This window comes from Lasiosphaeria miniovina, assembly GCF_030549165.1.
Source record: "Lasiosphaeria miniovina strain SMH2392-1A chromosome Unknown B0T26scaffold_1, whole genome shotgun sequence".
NCBI lineage: Eukaryota > Fungi > Ascomycota > Sordariomycetes > Sordariales > Lasiosphaeriaceae > Lasiosphaeria > Lasiosphaeria miniovina.
The window spans coordinates 4,780,635-4,804,978 of record NW_026848220.1 but is presented as its reverse complement, the minus strand read 5'-3'; the positions used below and the strand labels follow the sequence as shown (position 1 = coordinate 4,804,978).

Below are 24,344 nucleotides of genomic sequence, written 5' to 3'. Positions count from 1 at the left end.
GCACTAGTGTAGAGATGCGGGATGGTGGATGAAAAGGGGTCAGGAAATAAAGAAGAAAATGGTAGGGATATTCCCGACCCTGGGCTGGGACTTGCTGAACTTGCACGGCGACGTTGTTCCCGCAAGGCTCGCGCGCAGCAAACAACCTAACGAGACCTGAGTACCCCGTTGTCGATCGCAGCGGTAGTGTCGGTCGCCCAGAGGATCCGCCAAGAACCCCTCTTCGGGGCGCAGCAGCCTTGGAGCCTCGCCGAAGATAGGCCAAGTGGAATAAAAGAGCGAGATGGATCCGAGGTCCGGCATCCAATCTTGCCAGCCTAGCCAAAGGAAGACAACGCCATTGCGCCTGCAGTTTACATTTACTAAGGTAGTCAGTCTTGACTCAGAGCCGCACCTAAGAAAGCGCCAAGCACTCAGGTCCGAACAATACCGGCCAAGTCCCTGATGCAAGCAGCAGCCAAGATATGGCCTAGGTCCGATTTCAACTTGCCCCTCCACTCCCTCGTTCCCAGCCCGATCTTCCACTTCTAGGTGGGTGGGAGGTGACTTGGTTACTCCCGCCAATGCCGTGATCTAAACGTCCCGATAGCATCCAATCACCCATGCTCTTTGAAAATTCCACGCAGGGGAGAGCCCGTAAATCGGTGACAGCATCACACCGCTCACGTCGTGTGGTGCGTACCTACAGAGCACGTCGTCGGGTAGGGTTGTCAACGGCTTAAACGCAGAGATGGAGGGATTGACGTGTCCCTTTTCAAATTGTCGCTTACTGTATACACCTCAAAAGAAACAGGCCTTGCAGCCGTTCCGCCGTCTAGGGTACCCGGGCTCCCGGGCCAGGATGCAATTTGGCCACTCGGGTAGGTCCATGTCCACACGTACCCCTCTGTCAAGATGTTCTTGCCATTTTTTTCTCACAGCCTGGCGTCCTTCCTGCAGGTGGCCAACTATTTTACCTTCCGTACGCGTGTAGTACAGGAACCTCCTTATTACGTACCTGGTTCCGTGCATACAGTATGAGTGCCCGTACGCAGGGAATTGGTGCCTTGCCCGTTGGAGCTTGACACCGCAGATCGACTTCAAACTCAATCTCGAAACATAAGAGCGCCCACGCTATTCCCAGCGCCCTTGATACTCGTGTCTCGGTCGTCCCAAACAAGCGGTACGGAGCTGTCGGGTACGTTAACCCCGCGGAGGAGATAAAAAAAATGCACAGCGACTGACCCCAAAGGATCAGTACGCAGCGGCTAGGGCTCTTGTGATCTCGGGCATCGGAGTGTGCGGTTAGCCCGCTTATGTTCCCGCCTTTAGCATGTTTGTTTCCATGTACAATACATGCCTTGGCTGCAGATGATGTACGCAGGGAACCGCTCCGTCGTCCGTACTGTTGCATTGTATGTACAGTAACATACATGGCGTACTTCAAGTTGCTTTGAGGGGTGGGTGGGAGGTGGAGGGGGTTACCGTTGTCCTGCATGAGAGGGCGCGCTCGAGGCAATTTACTGGGGCTAACCCTTGAGCTGAAAATCCGAGAAGACGGGAGGACGGCTCTCGCCAAGAGCTTGGCATCTGAAAAGACCCCCAGGCACCCACCCCTTCCCGGTTTCTTGGCTCTGCGCACTCTCCCTCTCTCCTGCACCATCAGCATGCAATCGACACGGCGAATCTCACCCCTCGGAATATTATAGGGAACCTGCCTATCTATCTCTGTGTCTTGCCCTCGCCCGTCCTCGGCTCTAGGTTCTGCGCTGCTCTTCTCCGACAAGCTGCCGGGGCGGATGCCGCCGCCAGCGCCGAGCCAGAGGGTCGATTATCCATTCCCTTTGGAAAATGCTCGACAATGTCAATGTGTAAGTGCGGGCCTGCCGTTCGCGCCAAGGCCGTCGGTCGTTTTGGCATGAGGTTCTCTCGCGCCGTCTTGGCTGGCTAAGCTTTGTGCCAAGCCTGGGGTAAACCGGGTGCTGACGTCTCATAGCCGTTGATGAGATCCGCAATGTCGTGTGCGTACTTTTTATCTCCTATAGAGGCTTCCCCGCCCTCGTCCTCCGTCTTGGCTTTTATTTTCTCGTCACTTTGCTTTGTTTTTTTTTCGAGTGGTTTTGGGCTCTTGTTTTGCTGGCTGCGCTTGCCATTTCGTTTTAGAGATGGCCCTGCCAAGCTGCCCAGCGATCTGCCTGCCCAACCCCGCCGACGGGAGCTGTTCCCGTCCTTGCTATGGCCCAATCTTGCATCTTGGTCCCAAATGGCCCTAACGGCTCCATCGCCACAATGCCACTCGTCCAGGCCCCGCACTTGGCACGGCTTCTGTTATTTTATTTTTATTTTTATTTTTATTTTTTTTATTTTTTTTAAATCGTCGAGCTTCTCGAGCATTATACAGCGCCGCGCTGATGCATCGCTGATGGTGGTGTGGCAGTCTTCTATTCAGTAACCCATCGTGGAGTGGCGTCGGCACAGTCGCGAGTACCGTTATCAGAAACATCACGGCCATATCAGTGAGTGCTACGGTAACCTGCATGCCGGCTGGGGCGACCTCGTTGACGCGCATATAGAGCAAGCTCACTCTCTCGGTGAGATTCAACCAAAACATCACCGTGTTATCGTCCAAGTATGCTTCAACTACCAACGGAGTCATCCAAGGCCTCCTCTACGTCCCAGATCTTTCGTCCGATGACCCTTGTATGAACGAGACGGCCCCCTACGTCCCCAAGTCGGCCGTCCGGCAGAAAGATCTTCCACCTGCAAACTACAATCTGATGGCGTTGGCGCCCTGGGTTTCTGGCGAATGCGCCAGAAAGTATCTGGTATCTGCCCATACGGATCCCTTGCGAGGGTTGATATTTTACAAGCCGGGAAACTCGTCTGAGTCGCCGCCTTCGGCCGGGTCCTCCGACTGGGATATCCAGGATGATGGAAAGTGGAAGGCGAACAGTGGCTTTCCCGTCTATGCCGTGTCTGGCATGGTTGGCCAGCAGCTGATGCAACAGATCACTCTGTACTCGGGCAACACATCCTCGGTTCCCTTTGGACATAACCTAACCACCATCTATAACCTCGACTCCGACGACTTCGTGAGGATATGGACAGAGCTGGTGGTATCGACGCAATCCAACATGCTCGGTATCTGGGTGTACTTCCTCATCATTGTCGGCGTTTTCTTCGCCATCATTTCCACGACGTCTTTCCTCATGCATTTTGTCCAGGCTTGGCGGCGCGTTTCACTGAGACGGCGTGTCGCTGCTGGCGATGTAAACCTGGAAGGGATGGGCATTGCCCGTCTAACGGTACCCGCTGAGCAGATTGGAGAGTTTCCCCTGTTTACATACCGCTACGAGCCCGAGCCCACAACGAGCCCTCCTGCATCCCCTGCATCTCCACGACAGACTGCAGCCACGGCTGGCCGCTCCCTCAGCTCAAATACCAAGAGAAGCAGTCAGGACCCGCCAGATGCAATTTTGACGACTGTCCTGACTGTGCGGAGCCCGAGACATTCGGAAAAGGGGCTCAATAGCCCGTTTACTGCTTCCACCGTTGCGACCGATTACCAACCAGCGTGCGAGATATGCCTTGAGCCGTATCAAAACCGCGTCACGGTGATCCGTGAGCTGCCGTGCGGCCACATCTTTCACCCCGTGTGCATAGACGAGTTCCTGCGAAACAACAGCTCTCTCTGTCCCCTATGCAAAGCAAGCATGCTCCCACAAGGCTACAGCCCCAAGATAACAAACGAGATGGTGCGGCGAGAACGGGCTACCCGCCGACTACGTGATCGCGTGGAGGTTATCGATGTTGAAGACAACAACGACAGCGACGACGCGACGAAGCGTAGCAGGATGCACGGTTGGGGCGGCACAATCAAGCGGATATGGAGCCGCGGAGTAAGAGCCGCCACCACTAAGACGACTACAACGACAACGGCGGCCGAGACCGAGCTTCAGCCCCAACCGCCGCCAAGTCTGGTTCCTCAAAGCCAGCAGGTACCGGCGCCTCAGTTGACTTCGTTACAAAGCGAGCGCGGCAAGGTTGTAGGTCGAGGTAGTCCCACTTCTCTAGCGAGGAAGCGTATGCGCGAACTCGCCAGTGATCCACAGTTGGACGACGGCAGTTCCGGGCTGACGAAATGTAAGTATCGAAATCCTGAAATAAATCAGCAACCTGCGGCATCATCAGACTAACGGCCAATCTCAAGGGCAAAAAATACGAAAAAAGGCGTTTCCGGGATTTTAAAAGAGAGGGTTGTTTTGTGTGTTGGTTTCCTCTTGGCCTTGATTGTTAGCTTGTCATTTTGGTGAGGGTCGAAAGCGCACGGGCTGGATAGCTGGGCTTCGTAGACGGGATGGGCGATTGGGCTACGTGACGATGATACCCCTTTCAGTTCTTGTTTTTTGGGGTCTACTCATGACGGCGACGGAATTCCGCGGCGTAAAGCATGATTTGGCGTTGTGGTATTGTTTTACAGTGTGTTCTCTTCTAGATAAACTTTGCATCTTCGATTGTAGGGGCAAGGGGGTGGAGGGGATGTGGGATGAAATGATTCTCATGATCTATCGCGGAGAGCCAGTGCTGCGTGTTGTGTTTTGAGAATCGAAACATGATTCTTCACCTCTCTAGCTCATTTATCCTCTCACGCGTCGCTCACGCCACGTTGTTCTCATCATAATGTCACCGCTGTCTAAATCTTTTGGGATGAAACGCTTCGTCGCCCCGACCTTAATTCATCCCGTATTACCTGTCAGAGGAAAATAAATATGAAGAAAAAAAAACAGTAAGTATTCAGACGGAATATGGAAATGAAGATAAAATCCGTACTCTGTCGCCATGGGACCATTTCTTTGTGGATTGTCGATCGTCATCACCGAGAGTTTGCGTTCTTCTAGGACGTAAAACTGGTCTCGCACATTCGTGGGAATACCAGTGCTACTAGTATAGTACTAGGTGTATTCCGTAGAGCTGAGCCGTCATTACCCGATGCTCTGAGAGCACTGGCATCAGTGCTGTGCACAGCATCTTACCTTAGCTCTTAGTCAGGCACGGCAAGTCGCGCTCGCCAATGCAAGAACCCTGTCAGCGTGATCCAGTGGCGCCTCTTTTCGTTGGCTGTCATTGGCCGCGACGTGAGAGCCATAGCCAAGGCGAGCCTGCGACGACGACGCCCTTGATTGACGGCCCCAAGCCGACACCCATCGCGGAAGCCAGCGAAACAGTTTCTCTGGCACGTGCATGCGTGCGTGCATCAAGAACCAAACCATACCAAGCCAAACTGACAAGGACACACAAGTGAGCCCCAAAGACAACGGACCCGACCGACCGAGAAGATGCCTCCGCCGCCGAGTCAGAAGGGCAAGAAAGGCGGAGCTGGTGTAATGCGCCAGTCATCTTCCCAGCGCAGCCGCAACACTACTCCCAGCGCCATGCCCGCCGTCGCCAGCCTGCCCGCCATCGACAATGTCGAGACCGAAACTCTCGACCTGCGCTTCGAGGTCTTCCGCAATCTGACCTACGAAGACATGGTCGATACCGCCGCTTCAAACACCGTCACCCCCGACTCCAAGAACCTCGAAGGCCTACTGACGCGCCTGCGACGCCTCGAGGAAGTCATAGAAAAACGCGGCCTCTACTGCGACCGCGGCATGCGTCTGCTAGCCCAGAACCGGAGGTTGAGGATAGACGAGATGGCCGTCGAAAGGGGGAGGGAGGAGGAGCGGAGGCAGAGGGAGGCCGACGACGAGGAGCGCGAGCGGAAGGCGAACAAGAAAAAGCGGAAGGCCACAGAAAACTTGGCTCCGCAGGGTAGCAGCATAGGCAGGTCGCTTCTTTTTCAGTCCTTCTTTTTTTCCCCTTCCTTTCTTTCCTCCCTTACCTTCTTTCTCCCGCCGAGTTGACTCCGTTGTACCCTTTCCTTCAATGTTCCAGATTTTGGATGTGCCCTCTGCGCCAAACTGGAAGGGGATTCGCTCTCAACTTTTTTGGCAATGTGTCTGACGACCAACTCTGCTTTTGGTCAATCGCCCCGACGCGTTGGACTTGCGCCGCAGATATCGCCCTGCTGAGTAGAAACTAACTTTCCCACTAGAACGATCATCTCCCATGCGCGGCGACTCTAGCGGAATGAAGCAGAGAAAACTCTCCCGCGACAACGACTCAACAAGCTCGTCTCTCTCGCCGGTTGCGCCACGCACGCCCAGCAACATGGACGTCGACGACAAGGCCAAGGCTGAGGATAACGACGACGATGAATCATCCGACGACGGCAGGCCTCCTCCCCCGGCGCGTCCCCAAGCTAATACCTTTGGCGAAGACCCGTCCACATTCCCCGACCCGACCGTCTACGAAATTCTCCCCGTCAAACCAGGCATGACCGAAGATGAAATCAAGGAAATATACTCAGTCGCGACATACCCTAAATCAGATCTTGCCGACTTGATCGCCGGCGACCCCCCGGACAAGGACTTTAGCAGCGCCAAGCCGAGCAACCAGATCAACTTTAGCACGTTCAGCACATACACTGAGCCATACTTTCGCCCCTTCACCGAGGAAGATCTAGCTTTTCTCAGGGAGCGAGGCGATCGCTCCACGCCTTTGGTCATGCCTAAGAGGGGCAAGAAGCACTATATAGAATTGTGGGCTGAAGAGGATGGCGGCATGGCCGTCGACCCGTCGCCGCAGGCGGGAGCGGACAAGCGGAATGTATTCGGCAGCATTGAGCAGATGACCGATGCAAAGGCCGAAACAGACGAGCTCTACGTGGGCCCGTTGCTCATACGTCTACTTCAGGCCATGAGACCCGAGCATCGCGCCCCGCCCGCCGAGGAAAAGATGGCAATGGCCAATGGTGTCAATGGCGACGGCGATAGCATGAACGGTATCGCCACGTTCGACTTCAACTTCACCGACACCACTGGCGCGTCCGGTAACGGCCAGGTCAACGGCGTCGGGTCCAGCGCCAACGGCCAGGTCAACGGAAATGGCCTAGGACCGAACGGCGAGCAGTCCCTGCCGTCAGCCACCTACATGCCCGAGTCGGAGAGCGAGGCGTGGAAGAAGGCCAACCACCCGAAGCTCGACTACGGCATGGTGGACGAGCGCATCAAGCAGGAGCTGCGCCACATTGGATTTCTCCCCTTACCGCCAGACCAGACCCCGAATGCGCCGGCCCAGCCAGACCCCGCTCTAACGCCCGACTACGACGGCCACTACGACGACGATGTGGCGGCCCGTCTGCGGCTGCTACAGGCGCGCCTACGCGAGCAGGTGCTGCTCAACGGCACCCAGAAGTCGCGCCTCACAGACCTCGTCAAGGAGCGCATGGCCTACCAGGAATACCAGACCATCCTCGAAGATCTTGACAGCCAAGTCCAGGCCGCATACCTTAAGAGGACTCGGACCATGGGCAAGAAGCCTAAAAAGGCCCGCCCTGGTGCTGCCGGCGCCCTGGCTGCTGCCGCAGGTGCCGCAGGAGCTGCCGGCGCCGCTGGCATGGCACGCCCCGGCATCGGCGACATCACAAAGACCCTCATGGAGCGCCGTCGTCGCTGGATCGATAAAATCGGCCCTGTATTCGACGACGAGTGCCTCGCCCGGGTCCCCCGTGCCGCCGACGAAGACAGCACCATCTTCAAGCCGGCCGAGATGGCCGCGCTCCTCCGCCGCGAGAAAGGGGCTTGGGATGAGGAGGTGGAAGAGGAGTGAGAGGACTCGTACCACTGCTGCTGCGTTGAGTTCTTCTAATGCATACACTAGGTTCTTTTTTTTTTTTTTTTTTGAATAACAAACAGAAGAGGGGAAACAGAAAAAAGGGAAAACCCGTCTTGTTTTACATATGAAGGCGTTGTTGGGTGGTTGACTGGCTGGCTGGATGGATTGGGGCGTATGGCGTTGGGGAAGGCTTTTACTTTCGAGTTGCTACCTGCCTTGCCTAGGTATATCAACGTGCCATTTACCTGACCTAGCTACCTGACCTACATAAGGTAGGTATCTTGGCAGGGTACTCACTTTTTCAGTGCCTTGGTCGGGTCTGCTTGGGCAGAGCTAACAGAGCGAGCTGTGGTGTTATCAGCTCTCTTTGGGCGGTTGCGTTTTCTTTTCTTTATCTCTACACGCGCGGAACGAAATCAGGGAACGAATGAATACTTGTTATTGGGTGTTGGTGTATATGCCGTTCCTTTCTCTCTATTTTTTTTTATTTGTCTTCGTTGGCATTAGGGCGACGAGCCATCGCTACATTCCATTTTTAATTGCCACACAGACAAAGAGATGTAAGGCGGGGTGTTCAGCGCATTAGGGGAATGATATCTCATCGGATATATTCTAGGCCGGAGCGCAGCTCTGGCTACCACCTGACCTCGGATCCACCTCCTCGGCCGAGCGAGTGAGCTCGCGATATCGGCACTCAAACGCAGACAACGACGTGTTGCGGGTTTATTCCCTGAGACTCGAGACAGCTTCCGACCTAAATAAATTGGATAGACCTTAGAAGGTCTCTGAACTCCTCTCGTGGGACGACACAATTTTCCGATTGGCTTCCACGGCTGCAAAGCACCCCGCCAAGACCTACATGGACCGTGTACGCAGTAGGGGGGGATCCTAGATTGAGGGGCGCATCCAAGCTCTCAACAACACCTACACCCGCAGACTGAGGTGGACTTTGATCGGAACCTCCAGTTGTTAGTCTGCCGAGCTGCTGCACGCCTTTGGAGAGGCGCCAATTGATCGCGGGTAGATTGAGGTGCCAACATCCGCAACAGGATGCAAATTCCCTGGCCAGAGATCACGTCACACAGTATAGGTAGCAGCGGCGGCAGCAGCAGGATACTCCTGGCGTTGAAGAATTCCAGAGGAGGCTTTCCAATGCTGATGACACCCCCTTCGGATCAATCCGACAATTTCCAAGACGATGCATCAATGGCCTGGCTACAGCCCCAGCTTGCATCCTGGGCCAGACGGCTGGGTTGGGTTCGAGCTGTAATCGCACAAGATCATGCTGCCGTCCATGGTCTGCTCGTCTACGTAGAATAGGCTCGTGATAGAGCCAAGGCACCGTCACGTTGTGCTTCTCTGTATCCACTCGTCCCGTTATTGACCAAGATTCATCTCGCACGCCGCTATCCGACCATGTGCTGGACTGATTGGCCGGCAGCTCCCACGCGGCTGTCAACACCCTTGGCTTCTCCCGGCTAGTGTGCACCCTCCTCCCGACATGCTCAACGCCTGTGGCCGTTCCGTAGGCTGTGGACGAGCGAGCCACGAACATGGGCGATGCAGGTGTGGGATGGCCATGAGACTGCCGAGTGTCATAAGACACCGTCGCTGTTGGTAGCTACACCATTCCACGGTCATATTTGTGGGGATGGGAGGGATCAACGACCGGCCTCGAGAGATACAGACGCTGCTACCGAAGGTTAGGTTTGTACTACCTTCCTTGGGCTTAGAGGTGGTGTTGCCCCATCGTTGTACCTTCCATTGTTTGGCTCTGTATAAGTACGGCTGGCCGACTTGCATCTTTTGTGTCTGGACCTTCTTCGACAACGTATCATTGCTTCAACGCTTCGGACATTGTGTCTACTTCAACATCTTCCCTCTCATCTTCACAGTATGAGAGAATATCATGGATTCTCCTGGTGGTAACATATCGCCCCCGGGCACCGACAACCCCAAACTACTCATCATTGGAATTACCAGTGTGGTGCTTTTTGCCATTGGTCTTTCCAAACTTTCAGTCACAGCACAGCACAAACGGGCTGAAAACACACCCAGCTTTGTGAAGTCGCTGCTGCTCTTCGGCTACTCATGCTTCCTCAAGCCGCACTCTGCCGGCCCCAAGGGGAACCAGCAGAACGCCCTCGAGAGCTTCTACTCGAGCCAGGCCAGCGTCTACGATGCGACGAGAAAGATTCTCCTCACGGGCCGGGAGGATATGTTGGCACTCGTTGCCGCAGAACTCCGCTTCAAGGCCGAAAAGGACGGCATAGGCGCAGAAAAGGAACGCATCTGGGTTGACGTACGACCCCTCCTCTGACTTCTGGAATGGCTTTAGGACACGTCTTCAAGGTTACTAACTTTCTCTAGGTGGGTGGCGGAACGGGGTGGAACATCGAGGCCATGTCCGAGTTCCTCGACGTCCCCAAGTTCTTCTCCGCCATCTACTTGGTCGACCTGTCGCCATCTCTCTGCGAGATTGCCAGACAGCGTTTTGCACGGCTCGGCTGGACGAACGTGAAAATAATCTGCGAGGATGCGAAGAAATTCCGCCTCCAAGAATATGAAAACCTCGGCGACCGAACCCCTCCCCGTTCGAGGCTGAGCTACTTTGATCAGACCCCCCCTGGGCACCGCGGAGCCGATCTGGTTACCATGTCGTACAGTCTCTCCATGATTGTAGGTAGGCTGCGCGGCAACATTCCACTCTCGGCTCTGGACTAACGCTTGCATAGCCCGACTACCACTCTGTCATTGACTCAATCTCGTCACTTCTCTCACAAGACGGTGTCTTGGGTGTTGTTGACTTTTACGTGCAATCCGTAGTTGACGTTGCCTTCCGCAACTACACGGGCGGCCTCGTTGGACGCCATGTTAACTTCTTTTCCCGTACGTTTTGGCGTGCCTGGTTCGACCTTGACCGAGTGTCGCTTGACGCTGGCCGGCGGGACTATCTCGAGTACCGCTTCGGAACGATCCTCTCCGCCAACTTGCGCAATAAACGTCTCGGGTTTATTCCCTACTACGTATGGGTGGGCTGCCAGAAAAAGCCCTTTTCCCCATCCAGCCTACCGCACGAGATAATTGAGCGTATCGATGCCATGGCAACCGAGTCGCCTTACCTACTTCCGACCAACAAGCAAAGCGTAACGAATGCGCTAGCACGCGCTGTAGAAAAGACGGCCCCAGAGATTCGGTCAAAGGCGTTCGATGCCGCCATCCAAAACCTTTCAGTCAGCCTGCCTCTTCCCTCCTTCTTTTACCAGAACCATCATTGGCGCATCTACTACGACGACCAGCTCAAGAAGCACACGCAGTTCAACGACGAGTATATCTACGCCTTCACCTGGGAGGACTCGCGCGTCGACGAGCGTCTTTTAAAATTGGGCCCTGAGGACGTTGTGCTGGCTATCACAAGCGCTGGTGACAATATTCTTGCGTACGCCACGCAAAGTCCTGCTACAATCCACGCCATTGACCTCAACCCAGCGCAAAATCACCTCCTGGAGCTCAAGGTGGCCTCGTTTACGGCACTGCCCTACAAAGACTTTTGGAAGATGTTTGGGGAGGGGAAGCACGCCCAATTCCGTCACTTGTTGATCTCCCACCTGTCTCCTCACCTTTCGAGCCGGGCTTTCCAGTACTGGCTTGCCAGATCACACATCTTCACCGACCCTCGGGGCCGCGGCTTGTACGATACAGGCGGTTCCAAGCACGCAATTCGCATCTTCAGATGGATGTCGCGTGTTTTTGGATGCCGGGGAGCCGTCAAGGACTTGCTGGCAGCCAAGACACTCAATGAGCAGCGGGAGATTTGGCGCGCCAAGATCCGCCCTGCCCTGCTCTCAAGCGTTGTCTGCAACCTCGTCGTCAGCTCCGAGGCGTTCCTGTGGGCGGCTCTGGGCGTCCCTAAGAACCAACTGGCTATGATCGAGGAGGACCACGCAAACAGCGAGGCCGTGAACGACCCGTCGTTAGCGGCTAAAAACACGCGCGCTCACGCAGTCTGGCGCTACATGGTCAACACACTGGATCCCGTGGCGGAGCAGACGCACATCGCCGGGGACAATCCGTACTACCAGGTCTGCCTCGAGGGCTCCTTCTCGCAGCGGTGCCACCCGGAGTACCTGTCGGCAGCCTCGCACGCGCGCCTGAGCCGGCCCGGGGCGTTTGACGGGCTGCGCATCCACACGGACGAGATCGACGAGGTGATTGCGCGCATATCGCCCGGCACGCTCACCGTGGCCGTCGTGATGGACAGCATGGACTGGTTCGACCCCGGCTCGACGGCGGCCGGGCGGCAGATCACCAAGCTCAACCGCGCGCTCAAGATGGGAGGCCGCGTGTTGCTGCGTAGCTCGGCACTGACACCTTGGTACCTGCGCGAGTTTGAGTCATACGGCTTTGCGTGCAAGCAGGCTGGCACGCGCTCGCCGGGCGAGTGCATCGACCGCGTTAACATGTACGCTAGTTGTTGGGTATGTACCAAGCGTGACAACCTGTCACCTCCTACCCCGGAAGCTGAAAGGGTGGGGGGCGTGGAAGTGCAGAGTTGGAGTCTAGAGTTTGGGGATGGGGACGGGGGCCTGGATCTGCAGCAGCAGCAGCAGCAGCAGCAGCAGTCAGCCCTACGCTGAGTATGGGTAGTGGCGTCTGGGGTAATGGCGGAGTGCATGGTAGTACCGGAGGTAAGCCAGCCTCAGGCTCTTATTCTCGGGTCGTTTCAACACGACGCGTGTCTGGGATTGGCTATTAGGCGGGGAGGAGGGGTTTTTAACAACCTAGTCCCTTTAATCTCGTCATCGTATAGGCCGGCATGGCTCATAGCGATGACACAGCGAGGCCGACACACACAGACAGTCACTGGAAGAAAGAACTGCGTTGAAGGGATATGAGGCTGAGCAGAAGAATAAAAGAAGATTTCTGGAAAGACAGAGCCACACTTGATAGGCAATCCCGTATGGCTTGGACTAGACTGTGCCAAGACATGGCGATGTTTGGGTACCGTACCACGGAAGGCTCATCGTCGACTTGACGTTCAATCAATTGGAGTGAGGGTATCCGCATTGCAGGCCTCCGAGCTGGGTTGTGCATGGGTCCTTTGTCCACAGCAACGTTGAGTCACCAACTAGACTCAGGTGAAAGGGAGATGTTTTTGATATGTGTGATGCGCCTGGTGTGAAACCATGCCAACACACAGAGAATGGAAGGTGAAGTGAGGGGTTATCCGTTCGTTCATTCCGAGATGGAAAGCGTACCCAGAACACTACAGAAAAGCGGTGATAGCATTGCAAAGGCTTCGTGGCGCAGCTAAACTGAGGCAGACTTGTGAGGTTGAAGTTGCGTGTGTGTGCGAATATCGCTTAAAAAAAACCCTTATACACTATGGCGGCTATTGTTGGTGGCGTTGTGGAGGTGTTGTTGCAAAGTGCAGTGCAGTGCAACTGTGTGCGTTGTTTGTGGGATCGATCGAGTGGTAAGCGTACCCGAAAGATCGCCAAGAGAAGAGGGAGAGGGAAAATCAAAAGGGAAAAGCGCGGGATCCACCGAAGCACCCGCGAACTGTACCCGAACTTCTGCCCTTCTGTCTGTTCTTCTTCGCCTCGGGTGGGGGGCCCGCGAATCGCAGCAAGGGATTTGCCAATGTGGAAAAGTGGATACGCCACCGCTGGCAACGCGGCGGCCACTGCCAGCGGCCAACCGTGGCACTGGCCGATGACCAGTTTTGGACGTTGCAATGCTTGGCATGGCCCGTGCACCCGTTTACTTGGCCGGACGGAAGCTCTGACTCCCGTGGGGCGTTTGCAAGATCGTGGCTTGGCACCTCTCTTTCGACCCTGGCCTCGGAATGGCCGTTGCATCGGCCATCGAGGTTTCCGTGGGGGAGCAGCAACACAAACAAGCAACCACGCCGCACGAAACGGAAACCTTCGGTAGGGAGAAGAAGGAAAAAACACAACACCCCAGGTAAGCAAAAATTAAAGATTCCAAAAGAGAAAGATTCCAAAAAATAAAGATTCCGAATTATTAGTCCCCACGCCGCGCCACCACACGAGCCACTGAGTCCATTCCTACGAACCCATTTCGCCCTATTGGCCAGCCCTGCGATCCCCGTTCTTTTGTGCATTTCCATCTCCCTATCCATGTCTCTGCGTTCTGTATGGACTGGGGAAAGACCACTTACACTTACACTAGCGGATAGTTCGGATTAGCGCGGCCTCGGATTTGCGCGGCACATACCTACACAGCACTGCGCAAACTTACTTCGACTTCGATCTCGGGTAGCGTGTGCTGTGTTACACGACGAAGTAAAAAAGAGAAGAAGAGGCTTGTCTGACAACACGGGGTTTTTCATTCATGCCTAGCAGTCACCCTGGGAGTTTACAGGTGTAAAGTGTTTGGAGCAGTTGGTGCATTGCTTTTTTGTGTCTTCGTTGTTCGTTGGCACTATGAGAAGCAACTAAACTGCTCCGTCTAGTGGAGTGCACTATTCTACCTGCACCTTCTTACTTAGTAACTTTGGGTGCGGTCGCGTCGCGATAACAGTGAATAGGTAAGCCAATTGACATCTGCACTCCGCGCCCAGTCAGGTGCGGCGTGCATGGGGTATGCCAGCTTCACATCCTGGCGGTTATTCGGTTAGGCATTACCGTTGAGATAGAAGTAGTTATTTCGCAGCAACACACACACAGTGTCACACATATACCAAGCCTAGAGATACAAATTGAATCTTTATTGTAAGCAATTGTTTGTTTGTTTGCTTGTTTGGAACCGAAAAAACGGATCTACCACGCCCGGCCCCGTGCGCGATCGCCGAAAACTCCTTGCGGGTAGGTTGTTGAAGGAAGCTCATCCCCGGGGTCTTTAACATCTAAGCCTTCGGGCTTTTAGAACCCAAGTTAGGCAACTTGGGAGAAAAAGTGGGGTGGAAGCTTTATTGGTTTCTCCTCTTTCGGATTTTCCGCGTCCATTGCTAAGCCGGTTTGGATCGTTGGTACCGTTTTTGCCGGGTCCTGTTCCCGTGAGGGGGACTTGTGCATTCCGTTACCTGCTCGTGTAAACGCCAGTCGCGCAATTCCACCGTTTGACTTTCTCAGTCTGTTATCTTTCGTTTCTACTAGCATAGAAGCGAGTTCATTCACACCCCTTCTCCTAGCTATACTCCAGAATTATGGCACTGGTATCTGTAAGAGTCTCTGACATGCTTCATCTTTAGCGCTAGTCTGCTTACTTGGGAGGATTCCATATCTCTCCCAAGTCTCACGAAACCGGGGCCAAAGTTCCCGACATGATAATGATGAGATACATAGGTAATCATGATACTACTGCTGCAGGGAACTAATTGCCCGGTTACCCGAGACTATATCGCTAGACCACCACTACCTGGTCTTAGTCTTGTGCAACCTAAAATAAAACCACATTAGAGCTGAGGCCTGAATTGGACCACTGGAAGTGTCGCTCACCTAAGCGCCGCGCTTACGATCCCTGGGACTGGGACTGGGAGAAAAACTTAACTATAACCGACCCGGACCCAGACCCGGATCGGATGGAAATTGCACATAGAGAATAATTGGAATTATAATGTGCTAGCAACACCTTTGTTTCGCTCTTGGCGAATGGCTCGTGTTGATATCGTCAGTAATTGTCGGGCAGGTCGAGTAGGTACCTTACTTGAACTGGCCATCATCTCCAAGGCACCCAACTTTCGTCTTACCTTACCAAATTCAGGTACTGGAGAGCTCGTAAACCGTACGAACAATGTGGTTCTGGGCTTATCAACGCCTTGCGTCTGCATTACACACATGTTTTTACTTTCCCCCAGTTAGCTGCGGGTGTAAAGAGCTGCCGTCAGACTCTAGAAACGAAATAGTAACTCCCAAGAGTCTGAAGGGGTGTCGAAACGGGGCCACATTACTTACGCCAAGCCTCCGTTTCCTATCAATCCATTAACTATCTTTCTCGGCGGCTGCTGCAGTGATGTGGCCAGGGTGCTAAGCGCAGCCCGTCTCACTGCCCTGCGAGGCCCATGTTTGGGCGAATGAAAGGGCACACTGCTCCCTGTTCGTACCCCAAATTCGGGGCTGAGCACCTCTTTCAGGGTGCAACCTCACTGCCAACCCTTTCTCTGACCCAGCGATCCGGACGCGGAATTGCGCCTGCCGGAAGTCATCGCGCCGAAACCCTGGAGACCGCTGGCGGGCCTGGGCAGTGGTGTGGGCGCCCCATCCACAGCCCAAACCGGGGGATGCCATGACACCGCTGACACCCATCAGCATGCACTGCACTCGCTTCCGTCTGTCTCCTTTCCATCCTTACGTGCAGTGCAGCACGTCACTCACTACCGACAACACAGAAAACACCTTGCTCGCAACCATACCACCATGGGGTTGCCTCAATTTCGTGCCCTGGTATTAATAACTTGGCCAAGCGGCCGACGCATCAACATGTCTTACCAAGTCCACCCACAGTCGGCGCCGCATCCACCGGTATCACCCGGCACATCATCCCTAGGTCTAAGTCTAGTCTAGACCAACGTCAACAGTCCAATTCTCGCCCCTGACTGGCTTGACTTGGTATCGCCACTCCAAATGTCGGCCGCCTCATCGTCTCCCGCCACGTCCCCCCAAGCGGCATCCGCCGGCGCCAAGTCGTCGAGGGTTTGCCTCAATTGCCGTCGCAAGAAGAAGCGCTGTGACAAGGCCTTGCCGTCGTGCGGCCGATGCACCTAGTACGTTGCGGCCCGCGCCCCTTGAGCCGCAACAGACAGTGTCACTAACTAGCCTTCTTCTTTTGCCTCACAGCTCGCTTCAAGCATGCCAGCACGAAGACGACGTGGTCCTTCCGCTAGGCAGTTCTAGTGCTCAGGGGCCGATCCGCTTCGAACCGTTTCTGGGCCACCACGTATCGCCGACGCTCACGTTTGCCTCCTCCGCCGGCGATCCTGTCCTGGAACACTTTGCCAGCCAGCAGTTGGCAACTCGCTGGAATGCCTTGAACCAGGCCTTGTTTGCGCCAATGGACTCGGCCGAAGATATTCATTCCTTCGCTTTCAGGTGTCTGTCCGAGATCGTCGGCGGCCAGCGACAAGTTGACTATGTTGCATCCCATTACTTCCTTGGTGTCAACACCTGGTTTACCGTTGTCGAGCGCGAGTCGTTCAACCGCCAGCTCGAGGACCTCTGGACGACCCCGTCGGCCGAGACCTGTGCCCTGATCCTCAGCATGCGTCTCATCACCCGCGTACCCGACCAGAACAACCCCGGTGGCATGGGAGACAGCCTGTACCTCTCTGTCAAGACGACCCTCAGCGTCATCCAAACCAAGATCCCCCTCTCGATCCCGCTGTTGCAGGCCGAGCTGCTCGTCGCCATGTACGAATTCTCGCACTCAATGTCCCAGCAGGCTTACATGACTGCCGGGCGTTGTTTCCAGATGAGCAAGGCTTTCAACTGGCACTATAAGCCCTTTTGGAGCGAAGAGCGCCAGAGGTTGAATCCCAGAGACCTGAAGTTATTCTCCATTCTCTGGTGGGCGATTGTTTATGTCGACTGGTGAGTTGCGCTATGTCCAAGAGATCGGCTCAGGGCACTGCTGATTGTCGAGATAGTCTCATCCACGTCGGGTACCAGGACCAGAAATATCCCATGCACACCTCGGGTCTCAGCTCCGATTTTTGGATACCCTTTCCGGAAGCGTTCGATCAGTATCTGCTAGGAAGCTTAATGATCGGCTTCCAAGGCGGTCCCATTGATGCGAACATCGATCAGATCGACACCATGGTTTGGCCCGAGGCCAGCTCTGCTTGGTACATGAGCAACGTCTTGCATCAGCTCACTGCACCTTCTCCCGTGTCTCCCGTCGACCGCAATACTCTTTCGGGAGTCATTACGCAACACACTCTCCAGGTGATGGAGAGGAACTGGAAGATGGGTGATCGGACAGGTTCGGTGGGGACCAATTTCATGTACACCTCTCCGTCTCTCTAGCCCTCGCCAAAAGCTGACTGAATGACAGCGCCCTCATGAAACTCAACCAGCCCGGTCTTCTTGCGGGATTTCCTACCGATAACGCGCAACCGATTGAGACCATTCGATCCGTTATCAAATCCGTGTATAGCACGGCCTTGAACAACGCAGCCTCGACGAGCCGGCTTTCCAACGGCGGCGTCTCGCCGTGCGGGGCTTTTGCTTTGTATTATGCATCGCTTTTGCTTATTTCGCACGGCGAAGGCGTGTTGGAGGACGCGGGATGGCTGCAAAAAGTCGAAGTCTTGAAGAAGAGCCTAGAGTGGTTCAGCGCTAGATGGAAGCTTGCAGGTAAGTCTCTGTCACCAGATGAAGCTGCTTTGGCTTCCTCAGATGCTGACGATTGAACCAGACAAATATCTCGAGTCGCTCAACATTGCCCTTACCGCCCGCTTGGCGGCAACACATTGAGGCGGGAGAGTAGCAAGAATGAGCACCGAAGAACTAGTTTCTGGGACGTTTATTGAATTGACGAATGCATTTTCTTGGGTTTGGAGCATCGGGTTATTATGGCATTATGAGATACCCCTCATGGCATTTTTTTGGCGCATCGATTGCGTGGCGCACCTCTTCAACCTTACGGAGCCCCTTTCTTCTTCTCGTGGCGTCGACCCGGCCGAAAAGACGAAGCCGAGGCGGGAGAACCCGAGCAACCGACAACTCAAGCCAAGGAGCAGGAGGCTGCGGCATCGCAGTTGAAGCGATGCCATGGGGAACTGTTTTGACTAATGGTTATGGGTTGGCAGTATTCGGGATTCCATTGAGGCAGCGCCTTTTAGAATGGGTGACAGGGAAGGGCCGAGGTACTCTGCTCGTGTGAGAGGTGTTATTCACTTCTTTGGGTTTCATTGTTGGAACTTTGTCTGTTGGGCCTCTTAGACGGACATCCGGGAGAGTGGGAGTTTTTTTCTCAGGGTCGTTCTTAGTTTTTCTCCCTTCTCTCATTATTCTGTTATTTTCTTTCCTTGATTCCATGTGGACATGGGGCTGCTGGCTAAACAGGCATATGTTAGAGGTAGACCGCTTGGCTTTCATTCTTTCCTTTTTCTCCGTGCTCTTTAGATTGTAAAGGCAAGATAGGTTTCGTTGCCATTACTGTTGTCCACAACTTTGGGAAGTGACTGCGCAACTGGTGAGAACGATTACCGGGACCTATGGTAGTCAAGTGACTTTGTAGGCCTAGGTAGTGTGGTGGTTTCGAGCACGTCTAAAAGATGTCAATGACAACTGCGAAGGGGTAGCAACTTGGAAGGTAGGAGAAGTATGGATGGGGATCTAGGTGTCTAAGGTGCCGACACCTACTAGTACCTAGTACTGCTTCTGAAAGGAGCCGAGTAATTATCTAGACGAGTAGCAGAGAGGATATTTAGAGTAAGAACCTTGTTCCATGCTCCATATAGTTTCGTTTCTTGAGAGTCGAAAGAAGAGGACCGATATACCAACAAGAGAAAGAGTGTGAGATGAGACTAGGTCAAGAAACCTTTGAAGAGACTTGCAGCCAGTCAAGGTCTCAATGTCGGACTGCGGTATATGCAAAGAGGAAGGGGGTGAAGTGCCAGATAGGAGACAATGAGAGAGGAGAGAGAGGGAAGAAGTAGGTCCGATCGGGGGCAACGAGCCGACTAGGCACAGGTGCTTGACCGGAAAAGGGAGGCTGTCAAATGGATATAGTGGGAAGCATGCGAGGAGAGATAGAGGACGGAGGACTAAGAAACGGAGGGGGGGAAACGGAGGGATAGGGGTTCCACGAGGCTGGCGTACCCGAAAGGGCAAGTACCTAAGGCATCGATGCTGAGGTGTATGCCGGCAACCAGGGATGGAAGGACGGTCAAAATAAGCTGAAACATTGAAACCTGGGGAAGGGGAGTATGTGGGAGGAGGGGGGTGAGGTCAGGGGCTCCACACTGGTCTCATTCATATGGATAAGCAGGTCCCAGATTTTTGCCAAACAACCGGACTCTTCTGTTTTTTTCTTGAAAATGAAGGAAATTGGGAAGACTAGGAAGACGAGGGAAGGCGTGAAAGCAGAAAAGCAAGGAGTGGAAGGCGCACTGGCATTGGTGACCTCATCGTTGCCCCTTCCTACGGCGCGCAAACGCAACGTAGCACAGAGTTTGGACGGGGCAAGCACGAAAAGTGTTCTAGCAAAGAAGCAGACGACGGGACAAGACATATGAGATTTTAGAGAGACCCCACCGCTCGATATTTCTACAAAGATCATTCCTGTCGGTGACAACCTAAATCCCACGTTCAATTACCCGATCTAACATTTTGTCTCTGGAAGGCATCTTATCCACACAAGAACCCTGCATACTGGGAAACATGCACCCAACCCCTTCACCCACTAACCAGACTCGCATGCATGCATGTTTTGGTGTGAGGGTACATGATCCGAAACCAGGCTGCCGAGTAAAAACAAGCGTCTTCGTTTTGCGGGGAGCGGCTGCTGCTTGAGGATATTGATCTCTGGAAAAGGAAGGCGGGTTAGACTACCCGAAGAAATGCGGACCGATGGATTACATGGCGTCAGCGTGCGCGGGCAGGCAAGCGCGCTATGGTGATTTGTCGGTCGCCAGTTCCGAGTCTGATCCGGCCGGAAGCTGACACTTCCGGAGCTATCACTGCTCGGCGACATGGAAGTTACATTGTGGCCTATTTGGGATGCAGTCTTTGCGCAACCCCAAGTCCAGAATTCCCCATAAACAGACTGGGAAAAACTTACCAGGGGGTTAGCTGCGCTGCACAGTGCTCACATCATGTCATCTTGTCTTTGCAGACATTAGAAACCAAGAAAAAACCCACAAACATTGGCCAGAAGTCAGCCGAGAAATCCTGGGCCGGCGGTGTACAGTTTTCTATGAATTTGTCGTCTTATATACCTCAACTTAGCCTTACAACACAGCGGGCAAGCGCCCGCCAACCAACCAAAGCAAAGCGTCCGCTCCCCTGCACACCCGTCCCCATCGTCAACGAAACAAAAGGGTTAAAACATGCTCGCACCCTTCTCCAAGAGCGCTCCCCTCCTCATGCCGTCCAGACTCTCTTGATAGCCTCGGTGACACCCACGTCAGTTGTCTCGAACTCGTACAGGGCAAGGCCAACAATGACGGTGGCGACGTTCAAGCCCCACATGATCGCCTTCCGCGCCCTGGGCACCCTCCACGTGGGGACGTAGTCTATAATGATGTTCTGGAAGCCCGTGTGCGAGTGGATCAGGATAATTCCGCAGAGGACGGCGTCCATGGTCGGGTTGAGCGAGCCGGCCGCGAACGGCGCCAGAGTCAGGGGGACCAGGCCGGCGCTGACCAGGCGGTCAAACGTCCAGTGGTACGAGCCGTGGGCCGGAGACGTCTCTAGGACGGGCGCCGGGTCGTTCACTAAAATGCATCAGACATCAAAGGTTAGGCAACTGCTCAGACGAGATTGTATGTGCGTGTAGTGTAGTGTGCATGCGCTGTTCGCGGTAACGTTTGCCAAGGAGCGCAAAATGCGGCGAATGAATTCGTACCTGTGCCATCGACGTGTTCTGGACAAGCAAGTTAGCTAATGCACAATCTCCCTCACTTGGGATCTGTAGCACAATAGCGGCCCAGGGCACTACGCACGGGGAAGAGGGGGCAGGAGGTTCCTCCTGCTGGTGGTGTGGAAGGCCGAGGCCCGGACGGTGTTGGCGATGCTCTGCCGCAGAGCCGACGGCCTGGCGATTGCGTACGTCGCGGCCGGGAGCTTGGGGACTGATGCAGCCTGCCTCAGCAGGGCGGAGCGAGCAATTGATCCCATCGTGGGTTCGGCGCTGGCGGCAGTCAATTGGCCCGGTGCGGTTTCGCGGCGGCAGTGATGGATGACGATGGGAATCGCGGAGTTTGAGCTGGCGACGATAATACGGAATACAGCTGCTGCGAAAATGGGTAACCGAGCGCCCTGGTTCCGCTGTGTCCTGCTCCCTCGGCAATCCGGACTCGTGCCTGCCAATGGCTGCGTGGTTGATGTCAGCCGAAGAACCCCACCGGGGTGCGAGTGGCTTGTGAGAGGCCTGTGGGGCTTGAACGTCATCCACCAAACCCTCTCAGTCGGGGCCAGGAAGATCTCAATTCCTAGCGCGATGCCAAGACCTTGAATTGCCTGCCGCAGAGCCCACTGTGCATCATCTGCCTGCACGCTGGCTGAAACCGCCTGTGAGTGGATGGCGCGAGGTTCCAGCCAGAAAATTTAGAGCATTTCCCGACCTCCCTCCAATTCGAGACGGGGCTATAATCGCGACTTTCGGCCTCGACTCCGGCGGCTTGCGATTTCGGACGACTGCTTCGATGCGCCGTTGACAGCGCCAACATATTCACTATAGAAGATGTCTCTGAGCATCGTCCGTTCATTTTCCAGACCACCGACGCGATCGCAGCCGGCCATGTCTTCTTCCTTATTATTACACGGGCTGCCCTCGAGCAGAGGCTCGGTCTGCCGCAGTTGCCTGCTAAAGCTGCGGGCCGACGACGCTGTGCGGATCCAGCACAGAGACATCTCAACCAGATGGTTGGCTAAGCAGTCTGGGGCCGAGGAGGAATGGAAACTCCGCGCCGAGCTTATCCAGGCGGGCAAGGAGCGCAACACCTTCGACATCCTGGAGGAAAGGGGCTACATTAAGGACATGGCGGGATCGCGCGATACGGTCCGCGAGCTGATGAGGAGGAAACGAATAGGCGCCTATGTCGGCATAGATCCCACCGCCAGCTCCTTACACGTTGGCCATCTCCTCCCGCTCATGCCGCTCTTCTGGATGTACATGCACGGATATACGGCCGTCACCCTACTCGGCGGGTCGACAGCCAAGATCGGAGACCCAACCGACAGGTTGCAGAGCCGAGAAGCCATCTCCGCGGCCGAGATGACCATGAACTTGACCAAGATGCACTACCAGACGAGGAAGCTGTGGCAGAACGTGGAAGACCATGCCCGGAGGCTAGGCTACGAGAAGCAATGGGCGTGGAAGCGGGCGCTGGTGAACAACCATGCTTGGTGGAACTCGACGCCGCTCCTCGACATACTGAAGAGGCTGGGCAACTCGATACGGATAGGGCCTCTCCTGTCCCGCGACACGTAAGTTTGCGCTGCAGCCCCCACGCCGCTCCCCCGAGACTCTGACCATAAATCGCCGACTGTAGTGTCAAGCAGAAAATGGCCAAGGGCGACGGCTTGTCATATGCCGAGTTCACCTACCCAATCATGCAGGGCTGGGATTGGTTCAAGCTGCTCTCGATGCAGAAAGTTCAGATGCAGATCGGCGGCTCGGACCAGTTCGGAAACATCGTCACAGGCATCGACATTGTCAAGGCAGCACGCGCAAATGAGCCGGACCCCAGCGCCCGCCTCCCTATGGAAGACGAGTACGACGATCCTGTAGGCTTCACTGTGCCTCTGCTCACCGACTCTTCTGGCGTCAAGTTCGGCAAAAGCGCCGGCAACGCCATCTGGCTCGATCATTTCAAGACGTCCGTGTTTGATCTCTACGGCTACTTTGTGCGGCGGCCGGACGAGGACGTCGAGAGGCTGCTCAAGCTCTTCACGTTCCTTCCCCTGGAAAAGATCCAGCAGATAATGGACGAACACAATCTCGACCCGTCGAAGCGTGTTGCCCAGCATCTCCTGGCGGAAGAGGTGGTGACGCTGGTCCATGGCCTCCCAGAGGCGAAGAAGGCGCGCGAGCAGCATCGACAGATGTTCGGCGGCGGCCCGCCCCCAACCGCCGAAGAGCAGGCGGCTTCGGCCAGCGAGATTGCGGCCTCGGAGGACCAATACGTGTCGGTGAAGGGCCATCCGACGACGCCTAACAACGCGCCCAGGATTGACATGATCCTCCCCGAGTCGCTGGTCATGGGCAAGTCCATTGGCCGCATCCTGTACGCCGCGGGCCTGTCGAACAGCGCCAGCGAGGGCCACAGGCTCGCCGCCCAGAAGGCCGCCTACATCGGGGCCGCGCCGGGCGACCAGGGCCGCAGCATGACGCCGTCGCAGGTCACCTTCTCCCCCGTCAAGCTCTGGTTCCCCGAGGAGACGAAGCACTACCTCATCGACGGCAAGATCCTCATCCTCCGCAAGGGCAAGCACAACATCCGTGTCATCGAGATGGTGAGCGACGAAGAGTACGAAAAGTCGGGCCAGCAGTACCCCGGCCAGCCCGGCACGGGCAAGGTCCGCCTGCTCCGCCAGCACCTCAAGGAGATCAGGTCAGGGAATGTGAGCAGAGAGGACGTGCTGGCCGCCCTGGAAGCCGACGAGGCCGACGCTAGCGCCGAGGACTCGGACCCCACCACCCTGAAATTTCCTGAGGAGAAGAGCCGCCAGCGGCTCGAGACGGAAGCCGAGCTCCAGGAGCTGACCAAGTTGGACAAGAAGCCGTACGAGTGGTGATCTGCATCAACTATGGCAGTTCCTTTGGAGACTCTAAAAGGGTATTCTAAAGAGCGGCTTTTATAATATTTTATACCCTATCATCGATCGTGCTGGGCCACAGACGTGGTATTGTAAAAACAAGGCCAATTTACCAGCTGCAGTTGTAGGCTGACATCTGACATCTGGCCGGCTGTAGCGTTCTCCACCCCTCGGACTACACAGATTTGGTGGCCCTGGCAA

At 55.1% G+C, this 24,344-nt stretch overlaps 7 protein-coding genes across 7 annotated transcripts; 6 read left to right on the top strand and 1 right to left on the bottom strand.

Moving 5' to 3' along the window:
- The first annotated feature begins 1,744 nt into the window (after positions 1-1,744).
- On the top strand, positions 1,745-4,288 carry B0T26DRAFT_64433 (uncharacterized protein). The gene is made up of 5 exons (XM_060437623.1): positions 1,745-1,850; positions 1,976-2,000; positions 2,417-2,495; positions 2,553-4,122; positions 4,190-4,288. The coding sequence occupies exons 1-5, from the start codon at positions 1,841-1,843 to the stop codon at positions 4,225-4,227; spliced, it is 1,722 nt and encodes a 573-aa protein (XP_060303189.1). The 5' UTR covers positions 1,745-1,840; the 3' UTR covers positions 4,228-4,288.
- On the top strand, positions 4,251-4,677 carry B0T26DRAFT_64520 (uncharacterized protein). Its single transcript, XM_060437692.1, has one exon. The coding sequence runs from the start codon at positions 4,360-4,362 to the stop codon at positions 4,579-4,581; it is 222 nt and encodes a 73-aa protein (XP_060303188.1). The 5' UTR covers positions 4,251-4,359; the 3' UTR covers positions 4,582-4,677.
- Positions 4,678-5,114: 437 nt separating this feature from the next.
- On the top strand, positions 5,115-7,789 carry B0T26DRAFT_688047 (histone acetyltransferases subunit 3-domain-containing protein). Its single transcript, XM_060440960.1, has 3 exons — positions 5,115-5,224; positions 5,279-5,802; positions 6,074-7,789. Exons 2-3 carry the CDS (start codon positions 5,316-5,318, stop codon positions 7,687-7,689), a joined length of 2,103 nt encoding a protein of 700 aa, XP_060303187.1. The 5' UTR covers positions 5,115-5,224; positions 5,279-5,315; the 3' UTR covers positions 7,690-7,789.
- A 1,815-nt stretch (positions 7,790-9,604) lies between these two features.
- B0T26DRAFT_632723 (uncharacterized protein) lies at positions 9,605-12,332 on the top strand (the record flags this gene model as incomplete). The annotated part of the gene is made up of 3 exons (XM_060436471.1): positions 9,605-9,997; positions 10,066-10,374; positions 10,431-12,332. The coding sequence occupies 3 exons, from the start codon at positions 9,605-9,607 to the stop codon at positions 12,330-12,332; spliced, it is 2,604 nt and encodes an 867-aa protein (XP_060303186.1).
- Positions 12,333-16,127: 3,795 nt separating this feature from the next.
- Positions 16,128-18,292, top strand: B0T26DRAFT_64377 (uncharacterized protein). The gene is made up of 5 exons (XM_060437570.1): positions 16,128-16,423; positions 16,497-17,246; positions 17,303-17,659; positions 17,710-18,011; positions 18,073-18,292. The coding sequence occupies exons 1-5, from the start codon at positions 16,284-16,286 to the stop codon at positions 18,129-18,131; spliced, it is 1,608 nt and encodes a 535-aa protein (XP_060303185.1). The 5' UTR covers positions 16,128-16,283; the 3' UTR covers positions 18,132-18,292.
- Positions 18,293-20,518: 2,226 nt separating this feature from the next.
- B0T26DRAFT_688038 (succinate dehydrogenase-like protein) lies at positions 20,519-21,714 on the bottom strand. Its single transcript, XM_060440959.1, has 3 exons — positions 21,326-21,714; positions 21,229-21,246; positions 20,519-21,097 (listed from the first exon to the last, which is right to left on the bottom strand). The coding sequence occupies exons 1-3, from the start codon at positions 21,498-21,500 to the stop codon at positions 20,745-20,747; spliced, it is 546 nt and encodes a 181-aa protein (XP_060303184.1). The 5' UTR covers positions 21,501-21,714; the 3' UTR covers positions 20,519-20,744.
- Positions 21,715-22,395: 681 nt separating this feature from the next.
- B0T26DRAFT_635436 (tRNA synthetases class I-domain-containing protein) lies at positions 22,396-24,122 on the top strand (the record flags this gene model as incomplete). Its single annotated transcript, XM_060436721.1, has 2 exons — positions 22,396-22,811; positions 22,877-24,122. 2 exons carry the CDS (start codon positions 22,396-22,398, stop codon positions 24,120-24,122), a joined length of 1,662 nt encoding a protein of 553 aa, XP_060303183.1.
- Between the last annotated feature and the right edge of the window lie 222 nt (positions 24,123-24,344).